At 36.3% G+C, this 18,159-nt stretch overlaps 2 protein-coding genes across 32 annotated transcripts in view; one reads left to right on the top strand and one right to left on the bottom strand.

Moving 5' to 3' along the window:
* The window catches only part of UNC13C (unc-13 homolog C), a 172,594-nt gene extending 156,112 nt beyond the window's left edge, over positions 1–16,482 (top strand). For all 11 annotated transcript variants that reach the window (XM_064389637.1, XM_064389638.1, XM_064389636.1 and 8 more), the window contains 4 exons: positions 3,221–3,368; positions 13,082–13,174; positions 13,916–14,075; positions 14,955–16,482. In XM_064389637.1, the coding sequence (XP_064245707.1) occupies positions 3,221–3,368; positions 13,082–13,174; positions 13,916–14,075; positions 14,955–15,240 (687 nt within the window). In that variant the 3' untranslated portion in view covers positions 15,241–16,482. The remainder of the gene's footprint in view (positions 1–3,220; positions 3,369–13,081; positions 13,175–13,915; positions 14,076–14,954) is intronic.
* The window catches only part of LOC135281073 (uncharacterized), a 96,541-nt gene that overhangs the window by 2,735 nt on the left and 75,647 nt on the right, over positions 1–18,159 (bottom strand). For 7 of the 21 annotated variants that reach the window (XR_010347833.1, XR_010347832.1, XR_010347836.1 and 4 more), the window contains 3 exons: positions 13,016–13,165; positions 7,652–7,755; positions 7,098–7,147 (listed from right to left, as the gene is read on the bottom strand). Coding sequence is in view for 15 of the 21 variants with exons in the window: in XM_064389660.1 (XP_064245730.1) it covers positions 13,163–13,165 (3 nt within the window). In the remaining 6 variants the exon portion in view is untranslated. Of the gene's footprint in view, positions 1–3,543; positions 5,845–6,017; positions 6,292–6,753; positions 6,881–7,097; positions 7,148–7,651; positions 7,756–13,015; positions 13,166–14,068; positions 14,791–18,159 lie in introns of those variants that run through there. The other 14 variants (XM_064389645.1, XM_064389647.1, XM_064389644.1 and 11 more) reach the window with 6 other exon arrangements.

Here is an 18,159-nt window from a genome sequence, read left to right as displayed (position 1 = left end):
TTTCTAGAATAACAGTATATTTTCCTGCCTGCTGGGAAGGGACAGCACATCAGGAAGGAGGCAGCTACTGAAGTATAAAATTGAAGATATAAGTAAGAGGAAGTACTTATGATCAAGTGTTTTGCAATAAAACAGTCTGCAAGGCAAGCAAAAAGCAACAGAGAGAGCTCCCAATTGCCATTTTTTGTATTTGTAGTGGAATTGGCATTTCTTTCAGAAATAAAAATAATTGGGAATTAGTAATGTTGTGGAACCAAATAGAACAAATTGAAGTACACTCCCAAAGTAAGCTGTGTGAAATATATGACTCTAATAATTTTCTAAACACATAAAAACTGGGAAAAATGTAAACTCTAACCTTGCCCAAGTTTCCAGTGCTTAAACTCTTACAAAGGGAGAGATAGGTGTTGACCATTTTACTAAAAATGTCTGGATTTGGAGGGAAAATATTAAATAGGGCAAATCCCTTTGTTAATTCAGCATCCTAATATCTGTGTGCTAAGTTATAATAGTTCATAGCATTCATTAACTGAACTAAAGAATGTTTCCTGAGAAACCCTTTTCAAACTGTAAGGCAATGACTGTGTGCATTATAACTGCCTGCTGTACTTACAAGCTGACATGGCAAAATCATTTCCAAAATACTTAAAAAATAACCTTGATAATGCAGAAATTTGGCTTATACTGGTAGAAAGTGAAAAAAAGGCAAACTTTATGAGTTAACTCAAGAAAAAAAGACTGCTAAGTTTATTTTGGAGTGTAGTTCATAAGTTTAATGATCGAAATATAGCTTATTTAAAAGCAAAAATCATGGCTGCCCAGGTAAGAATAGGAGAATGACAAAAACAGCATATGGGGTGTGGGGGGGTGTGTGTGTGGGTATGTGTTCAGAAATTGGGTAGCTGATTATGGTAAGGAAGGGTTTTGCAGGGAGGAATATCTCCACTTACAGTCTTTTTTATTTTTCCTTTCATTTCATTCACTGGGAAACAATCATAATTTAAAAGTGGATGGTGTTATTAATCCTTTGACAAATATAAATTAAAGTAATATTTTTAATCTTGAATATATATAGCATATCATCAATCTTTGTATTATATAAAGAGAACCATAGTAATTTATATAAATATTTAATATTTTTCAGCATAATTTGCAATTTACAGTTAGGAGAAGTGGCGTTCTGGTCTCAGTTATCTCAGACTGAGTTCTCTGCTACTTCATTATGTCAGCTCAGAGACAATGTCCATTGCTAACAGCGTCCCAGTTCTCTGTACACCCAGGGACCCTCTACAAAGCACCCAAAGGGGTTTGTGTGGCATTTGGCAGCTTTGGGCTGAGGCTGCAGTGGCTCCAGCACTTGACATCTGCCCCTTTCATTTGTCAGTGTGACTTTCAAACCTCTTGTGCCACCTACAAACCCAGAGAGAGGTGCAAGAGTAGCAGGGGAATTATTTTAAGTTTTCCATCTCTAAGGAACAGGGTAATAACAGATCCATCTGAATCTGTAAAACTCAGTTTACTCATTATATTTCTATATTCAGTTCCATACAGTAACGATAGGTTCACATTGCTGGTTTGCTTTCAGAATTCACCATTTATGGGGTAAACAAAAAAAAAAATAGTTAAATACTCAGGAAAACGGGGGTCAGGTGTCTTTGTTTCTTTATATGACTATTAGCTTTCATGGAGCTTTCAGCCATGTGTAGCTGCTGCTGCAGATAACATTTTACTGGGAGAGACAATTTCAAAAAAATCACAGTAATTGTCACAATAGCAGGAAATATTAACAGATTTTAACACTTGCTTATAAATTGATTATGAGTCTTAGTGAAATCATGACTAAATGCTTGAGCAATTAAGATGGGAGGTTTTTTGGAATGTATTGTATGAATTAATTTGCTTGGAAAGATAGATTTATTCAGAACCTTTTAAACTGACATTAACTGCCCCCATAGTATTAAAATAATATAAAATATTGCAGCCTGATGACTTCAAATCCTCTGTTTTGCTTCTACAGGTATTTTTTCCCTTTAACAGTCAGTAGACAGCAATACAGAAATTGTAAATAATAACTGTTATGAAACATTTATATTTCATCTCCTGCAGAATCTTGAGATCTGGAAGGTGAAATGTGTGCACTAAATGCAAAGGGCATGTGTGGACTGTAGGTCTGAGCTGGCCAGATAAGCTGGGATTTAGAGATGTGTGCATGTGAACTGGAATGTAGATATTGCATCTATTCCTTTGGCAACACTGCAAAAAGGCAGGGAGAGGAAATTCTGCACACAGTCCCAAGACTCCCTGTACAGAGTGGACCAATGCTGTATCTCATCAAGCAGTCATTGTGTTCCTGAAAAACATCGTTTATTTTTACTAATTAGTTGTTAATGGGAGCTTTATTGATCTTGAGACCTAGAACTGTAATGGAGGTTGCAAAATGCTTTGCAAGGTGTTTGAACAAAATGAAGGTATGTAGCACATTTATCTTTTCATTGTAGTTAACATGTATTAATTCATCAAACACTGTCCTGTACAAAACTTTAGGAAAAATTCTTCATTGTGGGAGAAAAAGGGACAAATCTGTCCCCTAATTTTTCTGAACTCAGCTTTGGGATTGAAAACATAATATAATACATTTTTATATATATATAGTTCATATAGTCAGCATGGGATCAAAGCCATAAGCATATTTGTTTTTCCAAATCTAGCTGTGCCAGTAGAAGCAGTAGAAGCCCTCTTTTCACAATGCTACTCAAAAACTTCACACTCTGGAGTATTCTTTCTGAAATTTTTTACAAAGTTCCCTTTTCCCTAAAAAGTCCTTTATCCTGTATATTTTACAAGCACTGGCTCGTAAACCAAGCCTTCATTTGAGAGGGGTTTGTTGCTTTGGGGTTTTTTAGATAAAGAATTAAAACTCATTCCACTCTCTGCAACCTAAAAGAATTCTTCAAATATATTCCAGTTTTGCAAATTAATACTTCAGATCATGAAGACCAAAATCAAAATTTTGTGTATTTCTTCCCTTTGTGCTTATTTTTTTTACCCTTGGAAAGAAGCTTTGTACTAGAGATTATGAGAGATATCTCAAATGCTATAATAAATTTAGACATGCCTGTTGCTACTTCCAAACATTAATTTAAGAATTTTACTTAAAGTTGTACGTCTGTAACTGAGGCTTTTTTTGTCTGTGAACAACCATACTTGTTTTTCATTTCAGCAATACTTCCATGCTGGAGGAAGTGGGCTGAAAAAGAATTTCTTGGAGAAGAGCCCAGACCTTCAGTCCCTCAAATACGCTCTCAGCCTTTACACACAGACTACCGACGCCTTGATAAAGAAGTTTATAGCCACACAGACTTCTCAGAGTAAGTGATCTGCAAGGGACATAGGAATGCGTCCTATAATATTTTACATGTTCTAAATTATTGATTGCAGATTACATTCTCTAGCTCCTGTGGTATTTTAGAGTTTATTGACACAAACTTGCCCAGGGGATGCTATTGGTGTTATCCCTTCTCTAATGCTGTTGTTGGGGCTTACCTGAGGGCAGTTCCTTTAGGGGCTTGTGACTGCACAGGAAGAACAATCCCTGAGCTCTGGGTGCACACTGAGCACCAGGGTTATTTGTAGGAGCACTGCACACATCTTGTTCCAAGCTGAATGTTTTCTTCCTTCTGAAAACTGCAAATTTTTGCATAATAGTAATCTTTACTAGATTTCTTCTGAATGTAATGAGCATTTGTAAAAAATTACCTACCTGCCACTTCATGTCATTGGGAAAGAATACAATTTACAGGTCTAATGAATTACCCTGCTCCAGCTCGTAAGAATCAGAAAGTTTTTAATTGGACAGTAAAGCTGGAAATCAATTGCCTTTACTTCTGAAGTACAATATGTGACTCCCAGTATAAAAAGCATAAAGCATGAGTTTTGAAGCTTGCCCCAAGATTATTTTTGAGGAATGATTTCCTAAGCTGGTTCCATATTAAAACTGAGATTGCTGTTAGTAACTCATATACTACAAATGTGAAAATAGCTATAAAACTCATATGCAGGCAGTAGAGTTCTTTTTTCCTCCTCTCAAAAAGAAAAAAATTAGCAATATCGATCGAGGCAGAAAATTGTTACTTACTTCTAGGTGTTTTTTGCTTTTCTTTAACACATACCTTCATTGTATCTTCAGGAGGAAAAAAATAATTAAGTTGTAGCCATAAGTAGTGATAAATTCTGAACCACAAATTAAATTTTCTGATTTTCATCATGATTTCAGCCTGAGGTCTGTGTTCATTTCTGTGCACACATTACCATGCCTATATTTGCACACCAGTATTGTTAGAAATGTAGCCACTGGGAATTAAACTTAAGGAAAAGTGACTGAAAACTTTTCATTATCCTTTAATGCCTCGTTTAAAAGAACTAGATCCTCATCTATTATGATCTCCAGCCTTACAGCTATAACTGCATCATTAACTTTTAGTTAAAATCACCCTGTTGGCAAATCAGAAATCTCTGGAATATAATTAGATTGATATTTGGCCTATTTTTTTTCCACATTTCCAATCCATAATCAATAGACAGTTGGATATAATTTTAAGCTCAAAGCAATGGAAAAAGAGTATTGTAAATGCAAAGAAAGTATATATTGTATAATAACTATGACTGTAGATAGAATTGGATGCTTGTTTTCCCTGTAATGACCACAAGAATCAGACAACAATCAGGCTTACTTTTACCTACAGGTTAAAATAGTTTCTCACTCACCATGACTAAGCTGCAGTTAGTCTAAGAAACTGAAGAGCAAAAATTTGTCTGATTGGCATGAGAAGGGGGAGTTAACTCTCCACACGAACAGAAAGCCTAAGGTTGGACTTCATGGTCTTGGAGGTCTCTTCCAACTTCAGTGATTCTCTGATTCTGTGATAATGGCTCTGTAAAAGTTTGTCATGCTCCTTGATGCTTCCTGTGTTTGTGTTTGTGCAGGATCACATTCAGTAGGAATAACCAAATTGTCCAACACTATGATCTGCACTGTTTCTAAATATTCACCATTTCTTTCTTTCTTTCTAAAGAAGGATGTTTGCTTCAACCAGAGTTTTGTTTCCCAGCCTTTGTGCCCACACATTGCTACAGATCTTGGCAACATAGAAATGTTCATAAGATAATAATAGTAATAAAAACATTCCTAACTTTGAAAATGGTGACTTGGGGATTCACAGATATTCCTGTGGTGGTTTCACCACACTAAATAGTTGAAAGCAGAATTCCTACTGCCTTTTTCAAATGCATCATGAGACTACATTGTTATAGTCATATGCTCTAAAAGCAAATTATCACACAACAGGAATAATGAAATTAACTACTGTAATCTTACTCTGATGATTTTTCTTTTCTAAAGCACCACTGTAGACTCTCAAGATGTTTTAAAACAGACAAGTGTTGGAATAAGTAAATGACAATGAGGAGCATAATCTGACAGTAACTTTTCCTGTAACTGTTGTTTTTTTTTTCATTTTCTTTTTCTCCATATAATGATTTGTCATGGCTGAAGGTCTTTCCAGCTGTAATGATTCTGGGCTGATGAAAGCCGTAAATTTAATGTTCACTCACTGTTGTGAACACAAATCTGTAATCACACTATGAAAATTAAGGATAAAAGAAAAATGTTGTCTAATAAATACAGATACAGACAGGTACCAAATTAGCTTTATCAGTGACATAGCTTATTAAATACCTGCCTTTCTGCCTGGCAGAGGAGGAGGGAGATGTTTCTCTTTCACTGTCATCCCAGATCTGCCACACACTTCCAATATATGTGTTTGGAGAGTAAATCCTGTGGAAACTCTGACCATTACAGATTTTAACATTGGTATCAATAGAACAGTAAACATTGGTATCACTAGGACAGTAAGGGGGATATAATCTATGGCTGCCCTTTTGTATAAACCTTTCCAGAAAATTGCTAAGCACTTGTCCTGTTTTATTCCCAATGCACCAATTGTTTTCCTCCAATGTAAAACATGCAGAGCACCATTTTCTTTTGCAAATAAATTATCAGTATTATTTGACAAGAACACTTTTTATAATAACACATAGAATGATTTATAAACTAGTAATGAAATTTAGTTCCACTTATCTGAACCTCACATTTAATATTACCCAGGAAAGATTCAGCTGATTCTGCAGTGCCTGTTGTAAGCACATTCACCTGGATCAGTTTTCTTATTCAACCATACACAAGTGTTGGCTCTGCCAAGAACCATTCCATGGAGCAGGTCACTGCTGGAGTCCCTAAAAAGAACATGGATGCAGACCTAAAGGATTTTGCAAACCCTGAGGCAGTTTAGTGAGGAGAACTGCATTCCAAATCCTGAGTGACCAGCATTTAACACACTAGGTGGTGACTGATACCTCTGCAAAGAGCTCATAAAACACAGCCAGATGAGAATCGTGCACCATCAGTGCACCAGTAGCTAGCAGATCACCTGAGGTCCAGATCTGATTGATTTCATTTACTCTGGACTTAATTGTCACTTTATTTGTGCACAAATAATAATAGTAAACATTAACTCATACTGTAAAAGAGTGGGTTTTTTCCTCTAAATTCAGCCACATGATAACATTCTTGCATACATTCAGATTATTATATAGATTGCTTTCAAAATCTTTTGTAAACAAACCATTCTTTGTGCACAGCCCGCTTGAGCCAAGCATGAATCAGTTGTAAAAGAGCAGCAAAGTGCCAAGGCTGACCTGTAAAATCCAGCTCAGTTGCAGCAACTTGGGGGTTCAGTGCTGTAGGGCTGGAACCCCATGTCTGGTTCACAGCTGAAGGCAGGCAGCAGCCAGCCCAGAATGCGAGGGAAAGCTCCGAGGCTTCTGCAAAAGACAACATATTTTGTACATTGACAAGAGCTCTAGACAAATTGGACAGATTTCAGGTCAGGCAGGACAAGACCATTTTAACCAAACTTGAGCTAAATTCAACACATTTTCACAATCAAGACAGAACTCTAAAAGCCAAAGGGTAAACTCTCACTATACTTCTGCTGGCCTATTGCATGAACCTTCCCACTCCGTGGTACACTTGGCTTACCCCTTAGTCTGTGCTGAGACCAGTACTGGTGAAGCTTCTCTTAAGTCACTCCTGTGAAAAAAGAAGAGAGAAGCAGTCACCTTTTTAAGTTGCATCTTCCCCTTTTACACTACTTAAAGTATATAAAATTAAATGGCTGTGGTTTAGTTTAGCAAATGCCTTGAATCTTCAGTAATTTCATAAACTATAGCCAGTGCTGTGACTATTTACACTTGTTTAGCATTAACACTAATAACATTTGAACAAATATTAATTTTAGCAAACTACATAAAAGGACAGTCTCAAACAGAGCTTCCTGAATTAGCTCCCATTATTTCCAGTAATTTCTCCAAAGTAAACAACACTCTTGCATCTAAAATGGTTACTTATTGGACATAGGGAAATATTTTTTTTACAAATTTACAGCAGCCTCAGTTCACAAATGTTGTTAGAGAATAATACACAATGGCAGGATTCTGAACTATATTTTTTAGCTTGACTTAAAATAGTTTGTATCACTTAAGCAGAAAAATCAATACTCATCTCACAACACAGAGCTCATACTGCAAACCCCACCTGTGTTTTTATAAGGCTGCAGAAAAGGCTTTGCTTCAGCTGGTCTGATTCAGATTTCTTCATTCTTATGCCAGACAATTTAAAGCTAAAAAGGGAAGTTGTACCTGAAAACAAGAAAATGTAGTACTCATTCTCATTAGGTAAATATGCTTATCTCTAACAGTAACTCCAGCCTTGTCTTGTGAAGTCACCAACACAGGCAAGGAAGTTACACAATCAAAAATGAAGACAAATTATTTTTAATTGCCAAGCCAAAATTCAGTTCTGTGTTCCATTGTGAGCTGTAATCGTACAAAGCAAGGCATAACCTCAATATTTCATAAACAAATGGAACGACATTTAAAACAATAATCCGATATTAATTATAGTTTAAGCAAGCAGATAGATGACATCATACTACAGAAAATAAAAATTGCTTAAATTGTTTAGCAGCTCTTACAGGTGAAAAAGAAAGACCTTTTCTTCTTTTGCTTGTCAAAACCATTGTATTATTAACTGTCCTATTTTGAAAGCAATACCTGTATTCTAACAGGAAATTTAAGTCCTACAGAGCATTTCCAGTTCTCTCATAACCCATACTTCAGACAGAATTTAACTCAAGAAATAATCCCTGCTTCATCCACTGTAGTTTCAAATTGAGGTCAGAACCATGTGTTACACAACCTTATTTCATGAAAAAAAACAGAACTGCATTACAAGCTGCAGAAATCTGCACACTATTGTGTGCAACAGGAAAGAACAAAGAAGAAACTTGCTGAATTATAACTAATAAAAGCATTCCAGCATATGCTGATAGAAAAGCAAATGCACTCATAATAATGGCAGAAAAATTATTAAAGTATACATAGTTAAAACCAGACAACTGGTAAAGAAAAAGGTCTTTACAAAATATTCACTTGAGAGGCTGTCACATTAAAAATTTCTAGTTGTTCCTAAAATTAAAAAATAAAGCACCTAAATTAGAAAAAATTGTGTATCAGTTTCCTCTAGATTTTCAAGAAAATAAACACAAGCTACAGGTAAGCATCAGTTATATGATGTCAATATTAAAAAATACCTTCCGACTCAAAAGAGACTATTCAATACATACAGAAACCTCTTGAGAGGCCTGAGTAAAACGCTGGACAGAATACATGCATATATAAAAATATATATAAAAAATATACGTGCACCCCCAGAGGGACCGAGGCCAGTTGGATCCCCACCTCCCAGACTGAGGCTGGCTCATGCCCAGTCTTTGCCACATGGACAGAGCAGCACTGCAGCTCTGGGGCTCCCAGTGAGCTGTGCAATTGCAGCCCTGGCTGTTGAGCTTTCCCAGGAGAGATGAAGGGAAAGGCCTTAGCTGGGGATTCCATGCCAACACCCACACCAGGATTTCCTACTCACACCACAACATCCTGCTTTTGTGTTGTGTTCTGAGTGCCTCAGATCCCTGCCTGACACCACAGTTCCAGTGGGAGGGAATGTACTTTGATAGTGTGGCTTTGCACAATTGTGGAGAGGCTTACAATGCTGCCCAGTCTCCTGCCAGCCTTAATTCCATCACAACAAGTGATTCTTTAGACAAATTACTTACATTTGCTAATCAAATACAAACCTAAATCTTTTCAATCTTTTTATGGCAGCATGGTGAATAAATGGTTGCTGAAGTAATCTTTCAGGTACTGAACTTGGTTCTCCGAATCCCCCAAAACAAATCATTATCAACCATAGCAACTCTTGAAGCAAAGCACATGTTGCAGTTAGTGTGGTGGTCATGATAAAATCAGTTCTCTCTGCTGTCTTGCTTTTCTCTAACACAGAGAAGAGATCACCTAGCTTGCTATATCCATCTCCTAACAATTCAACTTTAACTCACTCTTTGTGGATTAAATGAAAATGTTAAAAAATGCACTCACTCTTTTTCTCCAAATTAGTCTTAGGATCCTGTGAAAAATAATGAGTCACCCTGATATTTTCTCTCCTAATAAATTAGCAGCTCAGCACCAGACAAATCTATGTATTTTATTGGCATCATCAATCAAAAGATGACAGATGCTTGTCTGGATTAAAGTGCTGATTTCATTACTTTTGTAATTCCTAGAGCATTGGAAACCATGAAAGCTTGAATATTTGTTCAACTTTTTCATTCTTATGTCCCATTTAGAAAATAAGGTCAAAGCACAGGTCCAGTATTTAAATGAGCAGCTTTACACTGAAAAAACCAGTGAGGCAAAAGGGAGAGGTTTGGCCTCCACAGGTACCAGTGCCAGGTCAGCTGACCTGGCTCCCAGTGCTCACCAGCTCTCTACATCTTGGGTAATAAAATCACGTCATACATGATTCTTGGTTTGCAGGTAGTGGCTTTTCATCTGAACTGGATTTCTAATCCTCAGAGCAGTAATGAAGCTCTTGAAATCCTGAACCCTTAGAGGCAGAGTTAAAAAAAAAAGGGGAGGGGGGGTGGAGAGAAAGAGAAACATGTAACATATGTAACCAAATTTTGATACAGTCATACAAAGTTTTTAGAGTCTTGCTTATTTATGTTTGGCTACTTTGGGGCAAAAAAACCTGCAAGTCACCACATTCTTAAATGTTATGCCAATTCATTTTCTGTGAATTCCATTTATTTCTGCTGGGTTCTCTTCTTCATGCAAACCTAGAAGTTAGTTTCCAAAATTCTCCTCATTTGAGAGCTGTTTGCTGCTACAAGATCAAGCAAGAGAAAGGAATCCTTCGACAGAAACGTCCTTTTGTGCACAATCACAGACTGATTCAGGCTCTTGTATTTAGCAGGAATATTATCCTAGAAAATACAGGCAGTTACTGTTTTGTTTTTCCAAAATGTACATGACTCATTTTTCCATTTGCATATTTTGCTGTTTTCTCAGAGTGTACAAGTTCACTTTTTCCAAAGATACCAACTGAGGAACAGAAAGCAATGAAATTTCTCGGTGTACATGTCGTGATTATGACTGTTATGACAAAGAAATACATGACTTGGACATTGGCCCAAAATGTCTGTCTTCTGTCAAAACTATAAGTGTTATAACAGCTCTCACATGGATGCCATTCCAGGTGCTAAATCAGGAGGGATAAAAGCCTGGCTTCTAGGCCTTTCTAATCCCTGAGCAAGCATCTTTGGCCAAAGGAGATATTTTTCTTCTTAACAGGTTATTTGCTGTAAAAGAATGACTGTACTTTAAATGGACGTGATCACTTTATGACCTACCAGTAAGAGGATGCTGTATTTTGAATGATATAAGCATAACAACAAATAAAATGTAAAGCAGATATTAGAGAGCAAGCAGTAATAATTAAACATCCATAAGGTCTTCAAACATGAGGCAGAATAATTTATAAGTTTGTTAGCCTTCAAATGAGTTATATTACAGTACTAAAGGAAGAAAAGTGCAATCATCCTCTGCAGTGCATGAAGAGATTTATTGTCAGCTAAATTGGCTTATTAAATGTAGTAGGATAAATGGACCTTTCCATAGTGCAGTCAGAATCACTAATTCCTGCTGTGACTGTACAAGAAGTGGTAGCAAAAAAAGAAAACACAACAGCAGAAATAGACAGATCAGAGACTTTAAAATTAAGTACCTTAGTTCTTGAATGTCAGCAAGAGATGCTATAAGTAAATACTAAATGTCCTGGAATTGTATCTGTAGTTTGTTCAGCAGGTCAGAGAGAGAAAGATGGATGGGGTGATTACTATAAGAAACCCAGTTTGTGTTCTAGACTCCACTAGAAACTGTCTGTGCTCACTGAGATATTCTGCAAAGGAGGTTTTCTCAGCAATATTGAATGCAGGGTCATTTTAATGTCTACTGCTTTTAGTATAAAACTGGGTGATGTTTTGCACAAATTTCTTTATAACCACATCAAGCAGCACTGTACATACAAGACTATTCACATATTCACTGCTTGGAGCACTGTTGTCAATTACGGAATACTAGGAGAAGGAAAGAGACATTAGGAGACCTTTGCAAGAATATATTTTGCATAAGTTAATAAAAAAGTTGGAGAAACAGAACAAGTCTAATCTTACAGATTCATAGATTCTTGTCCTGATGAAATCCTACCTGTCATTATTAGAGGTTAATGCACACTGCACACTTCACTACTACCACCATCCAAAGGCTTCTCTCAAGGCTATCAAATAAAAATGCTTATTGCCATCTTTTAAAACTTTCCTGGGGTTTTGGGTTGGGGTTTTATTTTTAAGCTAGAGGCTAAAACACGTAATTGACACCAGCTGATCATTTCAGTGATATTCAGGATCAGTTTAACTCCTCTTCCACTGCAATCAGGGTAAATTATTACTAATTGTGATTGGGAGAGGGTTCAAGAACTTCTCAATCTCTCTCACAGTTTATACTACCCATGCAGTGTCCCCAAGATTTAGATGGTGCAAATTCCTGTTTCCCTTCTCCTGTCTGGCTTGACATTGAAAGCTTTTTAATTGGAACAGAGTTACAGTATGTACAACTTCAGAGCTGAAGGAAGGCTGTAGATGTAATCAAAAGCATCATTCATAATGAGGTTCATGACCAAAAAAAGTACCTGTGCTGAGGTTGAATTCCATGCATTATGGAACAACATGAAAAGGTGGAATTTCACAATATGAAAGGATGAGAGATTAATGCTCTAGGACCTCCAGTCCCTGCTCTCTTTGATTTACTTATCACAAAAGCAATGAGAATATCCTATATATAAAAATGTTGGATTCTTACCCTGGGCAAGCTGCTTTCTGAATTACAGGTATTGTCTGCATTTAATCCAGGTAATCCACATAAATATAAGGGAAAGCTTTTTCACACAAGTCAGCACCCAGGGTTAAATGTAACTCCGTTAAAAACCTGCTACTCGCTGATATATGACCTAATGACACAGTGTTTGCAAGAGAAAAGAAAACCAGCTTTTGACTTTATGACCTTCACCAAATGAGAATTTCCTATCTCTTCCCAAGTAAAAGCAAATTTCACTATAGTCAGATAATACTTCAGTCTGTGATTCTAAATAAAGCCATTCTATTATTCTTGCTATTTAGCTTTTCTGGTCCATTTGGTTACTACCTTTTTATGCAAATTCTTTTTAAAATTGTGTTATTTATTGTGAGCAAGCCATAGAATGATTCACCAACTCAGAGCTTCCATATAGTACAGCTTTAAGTAGTTATCCAAATACAAGAAACTTTATTACTGCCAGTGAAGCTAAACATTTTGTAATTAAAAAATTGATGTCTAAGTTTATTATTTACATGTTAGTAGTGGTCCAAGTTGTGGCAAAATCATTTATGAATCTGTTACTGATTCCCACTGAAACGTGCAACACATCAGAAATTCTGAAGTTTTTCTAAAGGAAAATACCACTCACCTTTGGTGTCTGTTTCTCTTGATGCATTGAGAAGCCAGGTGTGCTAACGAGTAATTCTTGTTTCAGGTCAAACTGCTAATAATTCAGTGGGTGAGATATCTGTACAAGTGGACATCTCTACCCATCCTGGAACTGGTGAGCATAAAGTCACTGTGAAAGGTAAGTTTCAAACAGCCAACTTCAAAAACAAAGCAACAACAAAGATCAAACCTCCAAGCACTACATTCCAAGTCCAAGATACCGATACTAAAATAAAAAATGACAGGTATTATAGTACTTGAGAAACTCTGAGTACACTTCAGGTGATTAGGAGTGCACTTTTTCCTTGCTCAACATCAGCAAAAGTTCAGATTATTCAGACAAGTACTGTCTATGCTTCTCTGTGTAGATAATTTAAAGTTATTACACTAAGTTATAGAGTTATAAATTAAAATGTGCCAAATTATACTTCTCAATTGCTTATACATAATTCAACTTCCAAAAACTACAGCAAAGCTGAGTAGTGAATGACTGCACCAAGTCTTAAGAAGCTACATTTTTAACAAAATGCCTTTGTTCTGCACAACCTGAATTTCAGAAACACAGGATCATTCAGATTAGTATAAGCTGATTTTTGTTAATTGCAGTGAAGGTAGCAGGCAAAAAGAAGCTGTAAATGTAAAGGATTTGTAAAATACATGTTTATATTTGATACTTTTGAACCTAAAAGTAGTCAGACTTTACTTGGCAGGGAAGGAGCAAAGCATCCTCCTAGGCTTACCAGGTACTGATATCCCAGGATAGCTTACCAGGAAAGCTCTCAGATCACCTTTCACCTGGCAATTCCAAGTCACACAGGGTAATTAAGCAGAACACTTCCAATGGAACTGTATTTAACTTCATTTCTTTTATCTCTTATAGTTGTAGCAATTAATAACCTAAACTGGCAAACAACGGCTATGTTCCGGCCGTTTGTGGAAGTTTGCATACTAGGTCCTAAATTGAGTGACAAGAAAAGAAAACATGGAACCAAGACAAAGAGCAACACCTGGTCACCAAAGTACAATGAAACTTTCCAATTGTAAGTCTTTTATGTCTAGGAGTTACATATTTTTTGAAAATTTCCCTAAAATACTTTTACCTTTGAACCATTAATAACAAAAAAAAGCCATCCTAACATAGATATATAGACACCATTTCAAAATTATTTACTAATTTGTATCTTTGTTGCATATGAAAATGAATGGCAGTCACCAAGCTTTCAGTCCTACAAAACTTGATTAAAATGTACAATTAATTTCCCTACAGAGGAATAAACTATTTCTATCCCTAGGAATCTATTGGCCAAGGTAGTTGTTTGGACAGAAGTATTAGTTATTATTTCTAGATAATACCTGTAGAGATATCAAAATGTATATTGGGTTGTGCATGTGTTAATAGTATTGTTTCATTTAACCCTTAAATCAGTAAGAAGCTTCCACCTAACCTGGAATTTTAAATTTAGTACTTCTCTGTCCTTTCCTGAGACCAATATATTTTCCTCCCCTTACCCTCCAACCCTGACTAAAAATGAGTTCATTGTGTCTCACCACAAAGCTCCTTTTGATGCCTGCTGCCAGGGATTTTCTGTATATTTTGAAGCTGATTTAAAGTAATGGTGCTGACAGCTGGGGAACCAGCTGAACAGTTTTTGTCCTTTCCAGGGAAAGGTAGCTGTCTGTCCCAGCTATTGAGGACTGTTTCTGTTGAGGCTGCTGAGAACAGAGGCTCTATCACCGATCCATCTGAAGGGTTACCTGTGTAGAAAGTTTAACTAGACATCCTGTTGAAACAAAATGGAACCGCAAAACTTAAACTACCACTCACTCTCACTTTAATTTGCCCAAGATTTCTAGAATTAATTCCTTGCGGGAATTAAACTGAACTCCTTGTTCTAAATCCATATTGTTAATCCTCCCAGCCTGCTGAGCAATGAAGATAAGCCAGGAGCCTACGAGGTGCACCTGTCGGTGAAGGATTACTGCTTTGCGCGGGAGGATCGCGTGATCGGCATGACCGTCATCCAGCTGCAGGCCATCGCCGACAGGGGCGGCTGTGCCGCCTGGTACCCCCTGCTCAGGAGCATCTCCGTGGATGAGACTGGCCTGACGATCCTTAGAATACTTTCTCAGAGGAACAATGATGAAGTTGCTAAAGAATTTGTAAGACTTAAAACAGAAACACGATCTGCTGAAGAAACGGCCTAAGATACCCAAGTAATGCAAGATTGTCACCGCCGAGAACATAAATCCAGCGCTGTTGTCTGACTAGTGCATGCATGTGCAAATCTGTGGGAATGTTTAACTATGTTTTCAGTGTTTGCCAGTACTTATGTACTATATTTGCAAGGTATGTCAAGGAGCTGTATATCTTTTATACATATTTTGGTCTTTGGTAAAGTAATTGTTCCAATGAAGTGCCAAAACTAAGATTAAGAGTAAATGTTCCATCATCTCTTTTTAAATGTTGATTTCACCTCATCACAATTTCCTTATTTTTTAACATTTATTAATAAGTAAGTAGCTTTTTTAATTGATAATAGGTTATCGCTGTTAAACTGTGTTGCTTATTCTAAATTAAGTTACATCCCTTACTCTTCTTTTAAAAATGAGGTGTACCTAGTTTTCTTCAAACTCTCATGTTATGCAAGCCTCATTTTAGGTGTCTTACTGATGACTTTTTCTATCATTACTACAGATGCAGTTACTTATAGAAAGTGTTTGTAATTTTATAATTACCAATATAAAGTAATGATTTTTGCATAAAAACTGAAAAGGATGGAAATATTTTATGCTAATCTCTTTTTCCAACCTTTCATAAATATCACTGTGAAGAAATGCTGTTAAAGCAGGTTCTCAAGAAGCTGTGCTTATCAGAGTTTGTTACTGATGTTTGATATCTTGAGATAACTTTGTTCTTCAAAACTGCCACGGTAATATCATATTTGTATTAAAAGAGTAAGTCAGTATCTGTAGAAACAGGTTGCTGTACAGTACAGTATATGTGCTTTTAAAAAGTGATTTTTTAAATGATATGGCACTGTACAAGGGGTAGTAGTTTGGAATATGTAATGCCGGTTTGTGGTTTGTTTCTAGAAATTGTTTATGAGAAGAAAAGATGCTGTTAGCATTTTCACTCAGAGTTATTAACGTTGCTTTACATACTTAGCTGTAACATCAGTTAAGTGCTTTATTTCTTTAATTTTTTTTTAGAAAAGTTCAACAGTTTGTACTTATGCAACATTACTATGTATTGCACTAAAGCAAACTCTGTGTCCTGTAAATATATTTAGTGAGGAATTGTAAAATAAAGTATGCAGAAACTGCTTTCCAGTTTTGTCATTTGATATTATTTATGTAACTCTTAGTTTTATGTGCATGTGAAGCCCATGGAGTGGGCTTACTATATAGCTTTATAATATATTAAAGTATGATTTGCACTGTCTGGAATCTGGCTGTTTCATAAGTGTAAATCTGATATATCAGTGTCCTAAAAAATGTAACGAGTTAGGTAGGTGTATATCTATATACACACACACAAAAAATGTTGTGTAATGCTACACATTTGTCATTTGTTTTGGTCACAAGTGTTTCTCATTACACAGGTTGCAGTTTTCAGCTTTGCTTAGGGAAAAAGTAGTTAAGGGAAGGGAGGACACATAGTTTATGTATGCTGATGTCAGCCTTCTAACAATGTAACACATCACACACATAAACCAGATTCTTTCCAGGAGATATTGTTTAGATATTTAGACGACATTTTAAGGTGTTTAAACATCCTCAAACTTCTTCCTTGAATACTAAAAATTAGATTTGTCTTAAGTATATTTGGACATTTAGAGAAGTTATGCACAGTCTTTAGAGAGTTAAGAACTCCCCTAAGATCATAGATTCCAAATTGTATTTCTGCCAGATATAGCTCAAAGTGTCAACAGTAGGCACAAACTCTGTTTCCAATTAAAAAGATTTGATGTAAGAAAATATCAGCAGACTCAGTTTCAAATACAAAAGGAGAATAATCAAGAGATTAGGTGGTTCCTGGTACAGAACACTGTTGTGGACAAAATGCAAAAAGAATTCCTGAATATATCATTTGTGGCTCTGTGAATTAAACTAGAAAGGCTGGAGTAAACAGCTTCTGGGTTTTTTACCTGGAGCACTTTCATCATATTTTTCTGTGGTTGTTTATTCTACTGTAAAATGGCACACATTTTAGTGCATAATGTAATCACTACCCACTTAACTGTTTATCCCTGAGATTGGGGATAAAGGACTAACAATGAAATCAGCCATGGCAGTCAATTACTGCTTGTAGTGGTCTCCCTCAGCTGCACACAGCAGAGGCAATCAGGCAAGCTGGTAAAACCATCCCTTATAATCCACAGATTTACACAGTACACTTCAGTGTTTCACTGCTTCTGACAGAGAAATATTTAGAGATCAAAAGTTGTCATGTGGAAGATAAGAGGAAAAAGCATTAACTCTACAGCAGAGGACTGCTTTAAATCTTGTTATGAATCAAAATACAAGTAAATGCAGTAGTGGAGCACAAGCAGTTGGACCTCACATATTTCATGAAGTCAAAATGATTGACATGGAAGAGTTTTCAGTGCTGTTTTAAAAGCTGTTATAATCTCTTTTAGGAGAGTAAATATCCCATTAAAAAAAAATCAACTTGTGAGAATTTTCTTCATTCAGCTGAGCTAACCTAAGCAAACTGACAGCTGTTCCTGCAGCTTCACTTCTCAGCAACAGCTGATGCAACCAAAATCCTAAAGGGAATTCCATTTCCATTGGTTAGTTAAGACAGCAAATATACATATATGTTCTTAGGGAAATAAAGGAGAAAAAAAGACAACAGAGAACACCAAGATTAATTTGAGAACAAATTTTCCATTCTCCAGTTACTACATGGAAACCCTTTGATGTGCACCTGAAAAGATACATTCAGAGAAGTCTGTTATATGACAGCTTTTCAAGTCAACCCGTACACTCAGAACTGACAGTTTTACATAAAACTGTTCAATAAAGACTGAGAAATATTTTTGCCCTTTTTATTTTGTTTGCTAGGAGGTTAAAATGTGAGAGCCAAATATAGAAACTGAATTAAATTTTCCTCAAAGCAGT

Source organism: Passer domesticus, chromosome 14 (assembly GCF_036417665.1).
Source record: "Passer domesticus isolate bPasDom1 chromosome 14, bPasDom1.hap1, whole genome shotgun sequence".
NCBI classification, from domain to species: domain Eukaryota; kingdom Metazoa; phylum Chordata; class Aves; order Passeriformes; family Passeridae; genus Passer; species Passer domesticus.
This window is presented reverse-complemented; position numbering and strand designations above follow the sequence as displayed.